General features: G+C 42.5%; 1 protein-coding gene across 1 annotated transcript in view; it reads left to right on the forward strand.

Annotated features, from left to right (window-relative positions):
* Positions 1–14264, forward strand: part of LOC117259348 (uncharacterized) — a 65540-nt gene that overhangs the window by 40179 nt on the left and 11097 nt on the right. The window contains exons 4-8 of the mRNA XM_033630628.2: positions 3101–3349; positions 5415–5475; positions 7472–7602; positions 8791–8910; positions 9128–9241. Coding sequence (XP_033486519.1) covers positions 3101–3349; positions 5415–5475; positions 7472–7602; positions 8791–8910; positions 9128–9241 — 675 coding nt within the window. The remainder of the gene's footprint in view (positions 1–3100; positions 3350–5414; positions 5476–7471; positions 7603–8790; positions 8911–9127; positions 9242–14264) is intronic.

A 14264-nucleotide genomic window follows, 5' to 3' on the forward strand; every position in this document is an offset into this window, starting at 1 on the left:
ATATTTGCGGAGCAGATTTTTTGAAGAATTTGAAACCTACATTGTTAGAAGTCTTCTTCTTTTGTAAATTTTTTGCACATTGCTACATTTCTCTGCACATTGACACCACCAGCTGTTGATAAGTGCACTAACAATAAATCATTATTGCCATGTGCAAGGATGCCCGTCCATGCGTGTGTGCCATAGACTGTATAACTAATGAATGTAGCTTCTGTGATGTCAACCATTGGTTTGTGGACTCCCATTCTGAAGCCTCGAGTTTGACATTTTGGCTGTCGCCATCTTGTTTTTTTGGAGCCAGACAGGACCATATTTGGACGAGAGGAGCTGTGGTGGAGTGAGGGGTGGATGCAGCAACACCTTGCAGACTGTCACTCAAGTGGCCCTGCCCTTGAATATGCGTAGCTTTGAGCCTTGATAAAATGTAAATGGATGACTTATATAAAAATTCGCCCCTGTACACCCCTGTATTTCTGCTGTTACAGTTGAGCCTTTTAATATGTATGTCTATGGTGATTTACCCTGTTTTGGAGCCAGCCTCAAGCAGCTGTTTGATGAACTGCAGCCTCGGAGGTTACTGCTTAGTGTGCGCGCAAGATACAGTCATTGCTCTCTAGTGCCACCAGTGGTCAAAAACTTCACACAGGTTACTTTTAATTTTGCCGGTACAGTGTTGTTATAAACCAGAATTATTTTAAAATGCCAGCACTTTAATTTTCTGTATGTTCTTCCTTCCGTTTACATATTTATTGGGTCATTGTGAGTGCAGATTTGCTGCTGTGCTCCACCGTGATTCAGCTGTATTGACGTAGCACTCACAGCCCCAAAATTGCCACCCCTGCTGGAGAGAAAGTGAAATTCAATATAAGAAGCATCATAATCGAGACCAGCTTGTCTCTTAAATTAAAGACACATGTTTAGACTTATTGCTTTCATCCAGATGAGAATCATTTCACCAGGACATCCTGCATGGGAATCAAAACACAAAAACAAGACTGCTCGAGAATTATCCACATAAATCAAACATTGGACACCCTCCACCTGATCTATTGGGTTCCTTAGGTCTGCTGTATTGATTTGTCGGTTCTGATGATGTGGAATAGCAAGTCAAAAGGAGGCGTTTTCTCTCCTGCGGTGTTTTCTCAGCCACAGCCCAGGGCAGGCACTTCACAGCTAGCAGCAGGCAGTGGGGGACAATCACCGGAGGCCAGAGAAAGTGATTTAAGTGTTCTTGCTACCTGCAGACACAATCCCTGTGTGTCCAATGCTTATATTCTGTTTGCTTTTCTGTGTGGTGCCATTTCAAAAGCAGCTTAGGGATTCTTGGTGCTGCTAGGTGTTTGTCATCTAATATTTGAACTTCTCTCTTTCTTGTTTTCTCCGTCTTTCTCTTTACTTGTGCTCACTTGTTATTGTGCCATCTCATCTAATCACATTAGAGGGGAAATCACACTCTGTTGTACACCTTCCCTGCTGTGCCGGCTGATAATGTGGTTATTTTCTTCTTCTCCTTCTTCTCTCCTCATGTCTGCTGTTCTTCTTTTCTGGCAGGAAAATGGTGAAGATGAAATTAGCCCTTTGACATGCCATAAAATAATGAAAAACCCACAAAGTGCTGCAGTAGTGTAATGAGACAACAGGTGGAGGCCGGTGGAGGAACAAGGCAACGGACGGGCTAACAGGGTGCTCAGCGTCCGCTCTGGTCCAATTCCTCTTTCACTCTCTTAAACGCACACTAATGCGCACACACACTGGGCAGACACACACATACACGCACACACACTGGCCAATATGTGCCTCTGTTTTCATTCCTTTGTGTCAAACCATGGTGATCTCATCTCTCCATCAGGCGGTTTGCTATCTGTGTGCGCTAATAGCTGCCTCCCTTCCTCTTTGGCTGTGTTTGCCTCTGTCTGTCTCACACACACACACACACACACACACACACACACACACACACACACACACATACACACACACATACACACACACTGTACACCCTCCCTCTCTTCATTGCTGACTTACTTCCAACAACCCTTTCTATCTTACATCTTTCCCTTTATCCTCACCAACATCTCTTAGTTAAACACTCATGTATACATTGAGACACACAGATATACCCACGCACACACATATTCTCAGTGCTTTGTGTGGTAATACCCTGTCAGAGGAGATTATAACTGAGTTGGTGATGACAGCGCCTCTGGGAAATCCCCTCCGGGGGTCAGCAGCAGCAGCCGCTGCCCCGGGCCTCGTCTGGTCCTCTCTGGTGTTCAGGCCGCCCTCTCTCTTCTCTGCAGACTGCTGACCCCTTTCCTCTGATCCTATAGTCTGCCTCTTGTCTCAGTATTTATACTGACACTGTTTTTCAGCCTGCTTGCTATCTGGTCAAGTGCTCTGATGCCAGATGTACCAAAGATATTCACTTTGCAAACACAAAATGCCAGGCTCACATTATGTCTGGACGGGAAAGAAAACATTTTGGAAATCATAGACATTCGATTGTCATGTGATCTGATCACTTACTTAAAAGAGCTGCAGCAAAGAAGTTTGAAGCTGCACTGTATGAAACGTTAGAGGTGACAAACCTACAGAGAAATAACCACCTGACTCTTAGCGCTGCCTAGGATTTCAGCATCTTTCACTTTATTGTTTTGATTTTGTTGTCCTCAACTTTACTGTTTATGATCAGTCTCAACACTCTCATCAGTGTTGTTTCCCACAGCAGGCAGCTGTTTGCTCTAAAACCCTGCTGTACACTACCTGCTCAACAGCAGACAGACACAGTTAGAGAGTAGCTGGTGAATACAGTGGAGCATTTGGCAACTAAACAGGCAGATATTTACCTCCGCTTACTTTTGCCAGGTGGCTCAAACTCAACTCAAAATGAATTAATGTTGCTCCTTGTCTGCTGGATGTGTGCATAACATGGTCACCATAACAATTTAATGGTGATGAGATGTCAGTGTTGTGTTTGCAGCCGGTTCTGCCTCAGGTTTAAGCATTGTTTCTCTTAAAATATCAAATAATGGTGGGTCAAGTGCTCTAATTTAAACTTGAAACCCTAAAAAAAGCCTGGCCTTCTTCCCTCCTCCCTCAGGTCAGTTGATTGAGCGAGTCCTCCTCTCCTCCATGTTGAACCCTGGTGAACAGTGGCAGTCATACCGTCACCACGGACGGCCTCTCAGCCTGGATTACCGACTCCGCTTCCGCTGTGATTCAAACTACTACGGACCTTTTTGCAACAAGTTCTGCAGGGCCCGTGATGACTTCTTTGGTCACTTCAACTGTGACCCCAACGGCTCCAAGGTCTGCATGGAGGGCTGGACAGGACCAGAGTGCAAAGAGGGTGAGAGATGAAACTTAAATCTGTGGTTTGTTGGAGTACATGACACCAGAGGTCCTGTGTAACTCCATAAAACCATAACTGTGATATAAAGTATTAACTAAAGAGCTATAGAGGTGTTACCTTTGGACAGAGCAAGGCTAGCTCTTTCCCCCTGTTTCCAGTCTTTGTGCTAAGCTAAGCTAACCAAGAGAGTCTGTCGCTGTTGGGCTGCATTCAGTCTTCTGTTCAGAGTGTGTGTGCTGTCTACCACAGACTGTGTGTGCTACTGGGTTAGCTGCTAAGGAGTGTCAGTGTTAGCGGCTCAATCTTGTTTCAGCTCCAGCTCCCCAGCGTTTAAGAGCAGAGAATACTGCTTTTTTTTAGTCATGATTTTGAACCCTAATTTTAATACGATTTTTTAATCATTCAAATTTGGCAGGGTAGTTAAAAACACATTTTTTGTGTTGTGTGACAAACTCAGAAAGAATTTATTTTGGTTTTTAATAGACTTTAGCACATTGGAAAAACATAAAATGTTGACTGAAGTGCTTCACAGATCAATTTGCAAAACAATTAAACATACCAAAGTGAAAATAAATAGGTGTCACAGACAAAAATGAAGTAATTGTGTCATCATATTAATAATTAAAAGCAGTTAAAGCAATAAAAAAGTGGGTCCCAAGATTTTAAAAGTTTTCATATATGGTGAGGACCTGATAGTGGAAAGTGACCTGTTCCACAGTCTGAAAGTGTGTGTGATTTATAGTAAAAGAAAAAAAGTAAAACCACTGTAATGGTTCTTCATCCAATCCTTGTTTACCTGCTCAGCTTCATATTTTTTGATTCACTTCAAAATGGCACACACATATTTTGGAAAAACTAGAGAACATTCTGCGAATATTTTCCTCGGGATGATTTAAGACTACTGGTGAGAAGGAATAGAAAATGTTATTGCTTTCCGTTTATTTTCCCATTAATCCTGGATGGGGGTTTCCTCCATAGTGATCCTTTCCCGGTTTCTTAAAAGGTTTTTCCATGAGGGTTGTTTTCCTTCCTAATGTTGGCCTCCGAAGGACTTCGAAACTGTTATTGTGATTAAGGGCTGTTAAAATAAACTTGACCCACAAACCGCTGTCATCAGCTTTAATTGGCAATGTGTTGTTTTAGATTCACGCAAACGCACGTATGTACTAACACTTTTAGCAGATTGTAGTTCTCAAACAGCCACGTGACCAAGTTAGAATCAACTTTATGAGTGTCCTCGCTTTCCAAAACCCCTTTGGCAGCCGAAAACCTCAGGACAATTCTCACAGAGACGAAGAATAAATACATATCTGCTCCTGATAATATCACCTCCAATAACCTTTAGGACTCATCACACTGACATGCTGCTTTACATCAGTTAATACATGTCAGTGAGCTTCAGTGGACAGTGTGTGTGTGTGTATGGGATCATACTCCGTCTGTCTGTGACTCATCAGCTGGATGACCTCGCTGCGTGACCTCGGAGCACTGCCATCGTGTTGCACTGGTAAAAGTGAATGGAGGAAACCAGAGTGGAAACCATGGGAACCCTGAAGGACACGCAGCTAGTTTACGGACATCCTGCAGCCTTGCCCATCCCGCCCGTGTCTCACTAAATCTGACTTCCTCCTCAGGAGGTTGCTGATTGGACTGCAGAGAAGCAGGAAGTGTGAAAAATTAGCAAAGATCCCTCTGTTACCCCCTGCAGGTTACTGACCATGATGAAGTTCAGGGAGTTTTCAGTGTCCTTCTGGAAACTTTGAGCTGATTGCTGATGTATATAATCTCAGAAACAAATATCAGGGTTAACTGAGGTTTCGTTGAGGTGACAGTAGCCTACCCACATGTGTCATCTCCTTTACATCACTTGTGTTATGTTGCACAGTCAAGTGTGTGTTTTGTATATCTGATGATATCTGGGCTTGTTTTGTGTTGACTGGCAGTGATCTCGATGTATTCAGTGTAGATGGCAGATTTTAATGCCCTCAACTGAGTGTCATCTCTGTTTCATGGTTACCATTTTATCTAATAGCTCTCTTTTTTGTGCATGTTTCGTTCACAGCGGTATGCAGGCAGGGGTGTCATCAGGCCCACGGCTCATGTACTGCACCTGGAGAATGCAAGTGAGTCAGAGGAACACTTAAGAAAATTAAATTTAATAATTGATAACTGAATTATTTCCACCGTCGGCACTTATGAAGCAGACACCAGGTGATACATGATTTCGATATCAGTGTCATCATGTACAAAGTTATATTACATAGGATGCAAACTGAAGCAGATTCAATCATTAACAGATGATAACAGAATTTAGAAGTTCACTACAGTGTAGTGTATGATATTAAAGTGGAAACAGACAACTTTTTTCCTTACCCAGCATTCCCATGGTGTATAACTGTTGGTGCCGCTTTCACAAAGACAACCGGATCGCTTTCCTATATCCTCAGAGCCTAGCAACTACCAACAACTTCAGGATACACTACATTTTGCTTTTCACAATTCAGTTGTTCACCATCCACCATTTCCACTACCGGGACAGTAACTGCAATGAACCTACACTGACACTTTTTGGGGATAGCTACTAATAGTCACCAGGGAAAACAAAAGCACTATCCCCTTCCTGTTTTGATTGCGCAGTGGTTCGTGCACTTCCTTTGTGCCATAAATCGAGCCGTTATTTTTGTTTCGGGAGATCAGGGCATCAAAATACACCTCTTGGGCAGTGTCACCAGCATCATTATTATAACTTTGGGTCACCCGTTAACATCTCTATGAAACGCACTGAGCTTTCATAATTAGTGGTCAGAAAAAGTCTGTTCAGGTGGACTGGTCCAACAAGCACAGGACTTTGACCCATAAGACGTGTATTCATGTCACGTGTGAAACTAAAAGTCAGTTGTTTGTCACGTGAGTCAACTCACAAAGTCTAGTTTGGTCTTTTTCTAATCTTAACCAAGTAGTTTTGACCCTTAAACCTAACCACTGACCCCTTCTGCATCAAGATACAACACAAAGGTCACCATATTTTGACACCAAAGCATCAAAATAAGATGAGTAGTAAGGAGATCATGTACCCAGTGGCAGACAGTGTTGCATAGTGAAGCCCTTACATTATGTATCAGCATCTTCTTCATAATGATAATTTAAAGAAGCAAACTTGTCTATTTCCACTTTAAACTTTTGACAGGGTTATGAAGCCTGCTGTAACTTCCTGAATCTTTTCTGGATGCTCTCTTCCTCACAGATGATGCCCTGTATTCCCAGTGTAGCCAAATGCAATTTTCATATGATGTTGTTTTTAAACTTTAGCCTGGATTACATGTCTGGAGTTTGAATCCCATGTGTCTGAAATCCTGCAGCAGCAAGCAGGTGCTGCTGGTTTGCACTGATGGGCTATTTCCGCTGGAGCGATGGACTCTCTCTTCACAAATAAAACTACTAAATTTTCACTAACAAAGATATGTACGCTATGAATGTAGTTTTATTTGGAATGACTACAGGATGAGGGAAACATGGGGTGAGGGTCCAGTTCAATGGGACGATAGGGGGTTGAAGAGAGGAATGAAAAGGCGTTGAACTGAGTCAATTCAGGCTTCAGGCTTCGTCATCCCCCGAGTTCATATCCAGGTTTTTCTTGTTCTGAGTGCTAGTGCTAGTGGCTGAGCCACCATGCCACCCTGCTGAGAAGGAAGAGAAGAAAAGAACGGGGTTTGGGGGGAGGGGTTGTGAGAACTGAGACAAACAGGGGAGAAAGGGTTAGACACACCTATATAGATCAGAGCAGGTGGTTCAATTTATGAGCCAGCGGTTGAATTAGCAAGGAGCAGGTAATTGATTTAGTGGGAGAGAGAAGCATGGTCTTGTTGTACATTGAAAGCTGCATATAAACAGTAACATTATGTTATATAATGTCAATATAAGTTGACATTTCCAAAGCATCAACAGGTTAAATTCCACAATAGTCATTAGAATAGAAAAGCATCTCTCCCTTCAGCATTTATATTAGCTTGTACTGCTTCAGTATGAACATTAAGTGACTAAAAGCACAGATTCACAATAGTTATTATCAATATATACAAACATGACACGATCAGATGTTTCTTTGGTCTTCCTCTTCAGGTGTCATTACGGCTGGAAGGGCCCTCTGTGTGACCAGTGTGTGACGTTCCCTGGCTGTGTGTACGGAAGCTGCACCGAGCCCTGGCAGTGTGTGTGTGACGTCAACTGGGGAGGACTGCTGTGTGACAAAGGTCAGAATTGAATTTGAGTTTGAAGGATTTTTTGAAGTAAGAAGGGGGAAAAAGCCCAGATGTACTAACATGGGTATTTAATTTGTGGTTGTTGATCTGTTTCCCTTCTTTGGTTCAATTTAATATCCCCATTATATAACTGGAGCAGACGATTGCTTTGAAATCCCTTATTGAGCCCCGTCATTTGGCCAAAATGAGCACCAAACATAACCATGTTTTTTTTATTGTAGATGTTGCTCTTCTCTCAGGCACAAAAAAACAGTGTTTAACCAATTTTTTTACTCTATAACCCAAAGGAAATTCAATTTGCAAATTGCTTTATACACTATAAATTAGACTAGAGACATGAATCAATCACTGAGCCAAATACTAAGGCATACCTGTATTTATTTTTCCTCAGAGTTTTATTTCACCATTAGCATTTTAAACAGTGTTTTCCACACCAAGGCTCAGAAAGTAGAGAACTGTGTCATCTGCGTAAAGATGAAAGACATTTGCCATTTGTTGCACTGTATGATGTTCAGGAACTCAGACAGAAACGTGTGTTTGTGAGGCCTGATTCTTCACACACCTTCACAACTCCTTCAGGGCTTCACCCTCCATGCCTTAACTTTTCCCACCACACTGTATCAAAGTTCCTCCAACATTATCCCAGAATATACCAGCCCACCTCCCACCTCTGTCTCAGTGTGGGAGCTGGGATCCGGGAGCCCACGGGATGGTGTATTGTGCAGAGGAAAGGTGATAGCCTTGGGTAAGGTGAATGTGAGCGGGGCTGGACGCTCTCAGCTAGGTGGGGTCCTAAGCTGTTTCTGTGTATTCAGAGAGGTTCTGTAAAGAGCTGTGGTGAGACAAAGAGACTGTGAGCTCGGAGGAGATCATTAGAGAAAGCTTTAATCAGCCTTAACACTGGAGACAACAAGCCCTGCAGCTACTGGCCTGCACAGTCAGCACACTGAGCCGACCTGGATACACTTCAGCCTGTGTGTGTGTGTGTGTGTGTGTGTGTGTGTGTGTGTGTGTGTGTGTGTGTGTGTGTGTGTGCTGCTGATCCAGTGAACCTGGATCTATCTGCATCCTCATTCCTTTATCTTTTGCTCTCTTTGCCTTTTATTTTTATGCTGTTTTGTGCTGTGAACTAAAATATCAAAGCAAACTTTAATCAGCATTTTTTTTAAACGTCTTCAGATCTGAACTACTGTGGCACCCACCAGCCCTGTAAGAACGGAGGGACCTGCACTAACACAGAGCCAAATGAGTACCACTGTGAGTGCCAGGAAGGTTTCAAAGGACGCAACTGTGACATTGGTAAGTCCAGGTTGTTTGTCTATATAAGTAAGAGATAGACAGAGAAAACAAGAGGGAAGTTATTAGATAAATGTGTACAACATTAAAAAGAACTACTATAACTAATAGACACAACAGCACATAGGCAAAAATATATATGCTACAGTAATCTTTACCTGAACATTGCAGCTTTATTCTTCAGCTGATCATACGATACGTCTTTTTCCCCTTTCATCAGTGGAGCATGCGTGCTTGTCCTCCCCGTGCATGAACGGAGCAACTTGTGTGGAAGACCCGACGGGCTTCAGTTGCACCTGTACCGAAGGCTGGACCGGACATACCTGCGCTGATGGTGATTGTCAATGCCATACACACACACACACACACACACACACACACACACACATGCACACACACAGACCTTTTCGGTGAGGGACTGGACAGTGTGAGATTGTCTGTGATTGGTTGTTATTGGAACAAAGCCAGTGAGTGACTCTAATCAATCTGACAAAGGAAGCTAAATTAGTCTGAACACAAACACTATCATCAGCAATCAGTGGTCTGTCTCGCCCTCTGTCTGACTTTGTGTGTGTGTGTGTGTGCGTGTGTGTGTATGTGTATGCATGTATTTACATTGCCAACAAAAGGTTAGGTGAAGCATCTTCGATCAACTCTTAATTTAAAATAAACAGAGGTGAAACCGAGAGTTAAGTGCTTTTTAATGGCAGTGAATTAAGGGTTCATTGTCTTGTGATTTACTCTTGCTTCATTCAGACAATGATCAGTGTCTCGCATCGAGATACATCCAGACTTGGTCAAGATTCATAAGGTGGATTAGAGCTCACAAATGCCAGCAGAATGCATCACAAGCACCTAATCAGACAGGTGTGGCTGCTGTTTGGGCTACGTTAATATTACAGTGCTTAATGCTCAGTTTCCCCTGATCTAATCTTTCTGCCTAGACAGTTCATATTAATGTTTGAAGTGACCCATAACTGACATCAGTATGAACATCTCACATGCAACCAGTAACAACACGCAAGGTCACATAATCATCACATTTGCGAGATCGGCATTTTGGGTAAACAAAAAGAATGGCATAGTGGTGCAAGCTTCATCTCCTGAATAATCGCCCTAGTAAGAAGGTCCAGTGACATCAGTCTGCATAATAATTAGCCATGTGTGTAACTATTTTCCGAGAAATAGCCCTTTGGAGCAAAGGGCTTTTGTTTTCAGGCTGTCGTACAAATTGACTTTTGGTCCACTAGCTTTATTAGCATTCTGCAGGTAGCTCTGTGTGGAGAAATGTGTGGGTGAGACTGGGAAGAGGAGTCAGGAGTAGTGGGCCCGCAATATTGAGGGTTTTACAGAGGAACAGTTTCTCCAAAACTTTAGGATGTCCAGGGGCATATTTCAATATCTCTGTCAGCACCTCATGACAATGCTGTCATGGCATGTAAGCAAGCTGTCCCTGTCAGAAAGCATCTGGCAGTCAGGCTCTATTGGCTGGGAACTGGGGCAGCCTAATGCAGCAGCAGTACGGCTACAGAAGCCTTCAGTAGTTTCAACACACTGCCTCGACACTGAATGATGAGTGATTCGAGCCTGTGCATTGAAGTATGACGTAGAAAAGCCATGGCCGTATGGGAAAAACACAAATGAATTCCAATACGACTGTTCTCACTGCACTGTCACACGGCCTGCGATTGGATATGTATTGGATTTAAGACCACATATGCCCCAGATCTGATTGGAAAAAATCAGATCTGTGTCACATGACAGCAAAACAAAAATCAGTATAGGGCCACATATGCTTGTAAATGAACGTAGCCTTAAAGGTGCCAGTAATGTAATGATAAACATGGAGAAAGCATTACTCATAGCTGAAACACAAAGAAGAAAAAGAGAGGAAGGAAATAAAAGTACAAAAGTTGCAAGACTATCAATTGCATACTAGTCCTCTTCCCTACAGTGTCATCCCATCAGACACATGCAGACACATAAATACTGTCAGCACAGACTGTAATCCCACATGTGAGAATTTGTGCAGTGACATCCGGTTTCCTCATGATGTATGTGCATGGGGGGGCAATTGTTTTGGGACCAAGATGTCTGCCAAATGAGTGTGATGTTATCAGATTTTGTTACTCTGCGAGTAAACTAAGCCACTGATAAACACTGAGACAATACACACTTGTGTTTGGAACAGGAATGACATGTTGTTGTTGGCATTTGTCCCCATCGGTTGTGGTGACGTTGGTTTGCTGTACAACAGTGTGATGTTTCTCCCAAAGATATGCAGTGCTAGACTGTCTAACTTTGGCCGTCACAAGGACTCTACTGTGAATGTTCTATTTTGGATTTCTACTTGAATGTGTTTACATGCTGCAACATTCAAAAAACACTCTATTTTCCTCATACTGTCTGTGCTGGAACAGTTGTATTCACCCTCTGTCTGAGAAGGCTCCATTTTAGCTCCTTCTCTGTAGGCCCCCCTCCCAAAAAAGCCCAGCCTACTCTGATTCTAGGTCTTCTGGGTCTGCAGTCACAGGCACCAACTCTGTGTCTCTGCACTGTCATTGCAGTATCGCGGCACTTTCTACTGTAGAAAAAACACCAATAAAAGCATCTAACGATGATGGCAACCAAGATTACATGTTTTGCCGACGTTAGCATGTAGCTACATGTAGCAGTGTAGGTTACATAATATAAACACTTGCAGTAGTGTTCCTGGAGCAGATGATCAAATAAAGAAGTCCTTGAAATATAAAAGTAACACACACCCAGAATTATAATGAGGTGCTGATCACTGGCAATAGACTTGTTTTCTACAATCGTATAAAGAAATCTGTCACAAGCTGATGTTGGGTTGTCTTGAAAAAAATTGGAAACAGAGTATCCAGAGCATAGTGAAGCCTGATGTTTTCACAGGGATTGCTCTTACATAAGTTTACCTCATTATCTGACACTTTGGCCACATTTCATATGAACATCCGACATTGTAACTTATGACAGAAAAATCGGAAAAGCTAAATAGGCCTCCTTACTAAAAACTTTTAGTAAGGAGGCCTAGCTTAGGAGTGATTTCGGGAAGTTCTCAGAGCAACTCTGAACAAGGAAGGGACAGAAACTTTTACCTTAGTGAGGAGGTGTGGTTGACCCCGTTGCTAGGTGTGATGCTTGCTTTTAACAGATGTGATTGGTTGTCACAGACACGCACTTTTGTGAGACTGCAAGGTGTGGACACCGAGTGGAAATGTAATGAACTGCTGACTGTGAAAGTGTTGTCAGTGTTAGTGTGATCACTGCTGATGGAAGGTTGAGACAGACCCAAGTTATCACTGCTGCACTGTTGCATTTTTCCAGCTTTTCAAATATCTCATTGTTGTTATCGTTTTTATTTCTGGCATCATAATGATATTGTGTTAGGTGGGAAAGGTGCACATATCCCTAATTAGTTCGACCACAAATATTATCCCTGCAAAATCTAATCTATGGCATTTCATTTACCCACTCTCATCCGGTATTTGGAGAATATTTCTCCGACCTCTGTGTGTTTGCACCATTTTTTCCTCTGATTAAGAAACTCTTAAGCCTCTTAAAAGTCCTCCTCCCTGCTCATGACAGTTTTTTTTCTTTTAAGGTCTAAGATGCTCTGTGAAGAACTTTTATCTTTACAAGGACCTGGTCTTAACTTTAAGGAGAAATACTAAGAAAACGTCACAATTCAGAGAAGAAGACTTTTTCTTGGAATTTCATCGCTAGGAGAAACTCTTAATACTAGGAAGCTTTGTGAACACGGCCCCTGGCCTCTTGGCCATGTAATCCAAGAAAAGGGTTTAAGAGGAGTGCATGTGCATGCCAATGACATAAGAAACTAGAGACAACACCGAGGGAGGATAAAAGAAACAAAGAAACATAGCGGTACATTGTTGTATTCCGAATAATACAATTCAAGATTGACTAAAACTTAAAGAATAGTAAAAATTGAATCTTAATCACAGGTCTGAGTCAAGCTCAGACATGCTGGATCATACATTTCCCATGATCCCAATCCCACAATCCAAGCTATCTTTGATGACATTGTCCGGGTTATTGTCTCAAACTATAGGAAGCCTCCACAGCCACAGTGGACATTAAGCTCTTTTTTATGGGCTGAGAAAAGTTAATGATGAGTAAAGTGACCCTGTAAGGGTAAATAAGATGGGTGACACTAAATAGCCATCAGAAGACTAAATAAGTCAGCTTCTACGGACACATTTGTCATTACCTATTTGTGTACGTATTGATCCTGAGTACACACTATATTACAACTACTATCGCCACTAATATTTGACAGCAGCACTCACATCTGGTTAGATCCTTCACCTCTGTGTTTTCAAGTGTCATGTTTTTGGCCACTAATTAATAACCGAGCTGTCACAACAGCCCATCTTGGGCTCAATCATTGTCTGTCCGTGTGTTTGTGTGAGAGACTTATGTATACAGCAGGTTTGAGCTCGTGTTGTGTTAGTTTGTGCGTGTGTGTGTGTGTGTGTGGCTACAGGTGAGATTGGATCACACAGGTTACGGTCTGTCAGAGCTGCATGTGTAAACAAGCAACGTTCCACATCTTCGGCTTTCACCTCGATCAGGATAAACAGCTGCAGGTCGGTCGCTGGCATGTAAACACTTTTATTACAGCGAGAGAGGGAGAGAATAAGAGGAGAGGGACAAACAGAGGAATAAAAGGTTTATTTTTGCTCTTGTTATTTGTTGTTGGCTTGTTCAGCAGTCCGGGAGGCGGTCTATCTCCGTCTCTGTATGTGTTGTGTGGGTCTCTCCGGGGAATACACAGTGAGAGGATTGTCAGGCTTGCAGGGAATGACAACCATAACCACAACACAGCTCTGCTTTCAGACGTAGATTTATATATTTAACCAATATTAATTAAAGGCTTCTTTGTTTGTTATGAATTCTCCGTCTAGTTTTGGGAGAAGTGCCGCGAGCTTGGCGGGGTTATTATTGCTCAGGGTTAGAGTCGGGGGTCAGGAGGATGGAAAATGGTTGTTCTGCAGGGTTAGGTAAATGAAAAGAGGTTATGAGAGAGACAGAGAGCTCTTGACCGAAAGATGTATACCACAGAGTCATGCATGGGAAAAGTTATGATGCCACTACTGCACAAATATGTCATGTGTAATAAGAAGTCATGCACGGTTAACCACTAAAATCAGAGCTTGTGTTGTGCTCTTTTTCCTCACGTTCCCTCTGTTTCTTTATCTGTATATACTTCCTTTTCAGAGCAGTGGAACCAGGCATGGCAGCCCCATTTTTCTATTTCTATTTTACATCCCATCATCTTTTCTTTTATTTAAATTCCCTGGTTCATCCCTCCT

Source organism: Epinephelus lanceolatus, chromosome 4 (assembly GCF_041903045.1).
Source record: "Epinephelus lanceolatus isolate andai-2023 chromosome 4, ASM4190304v1, whole genome shotgun sequence".
Taxonomy (NCBI): Eukaryota; Metazoa; Chordata; class Actinopteri; order Perciformes; family Serranidae; genus Epinephelus; species Epinephelus lanceolatus.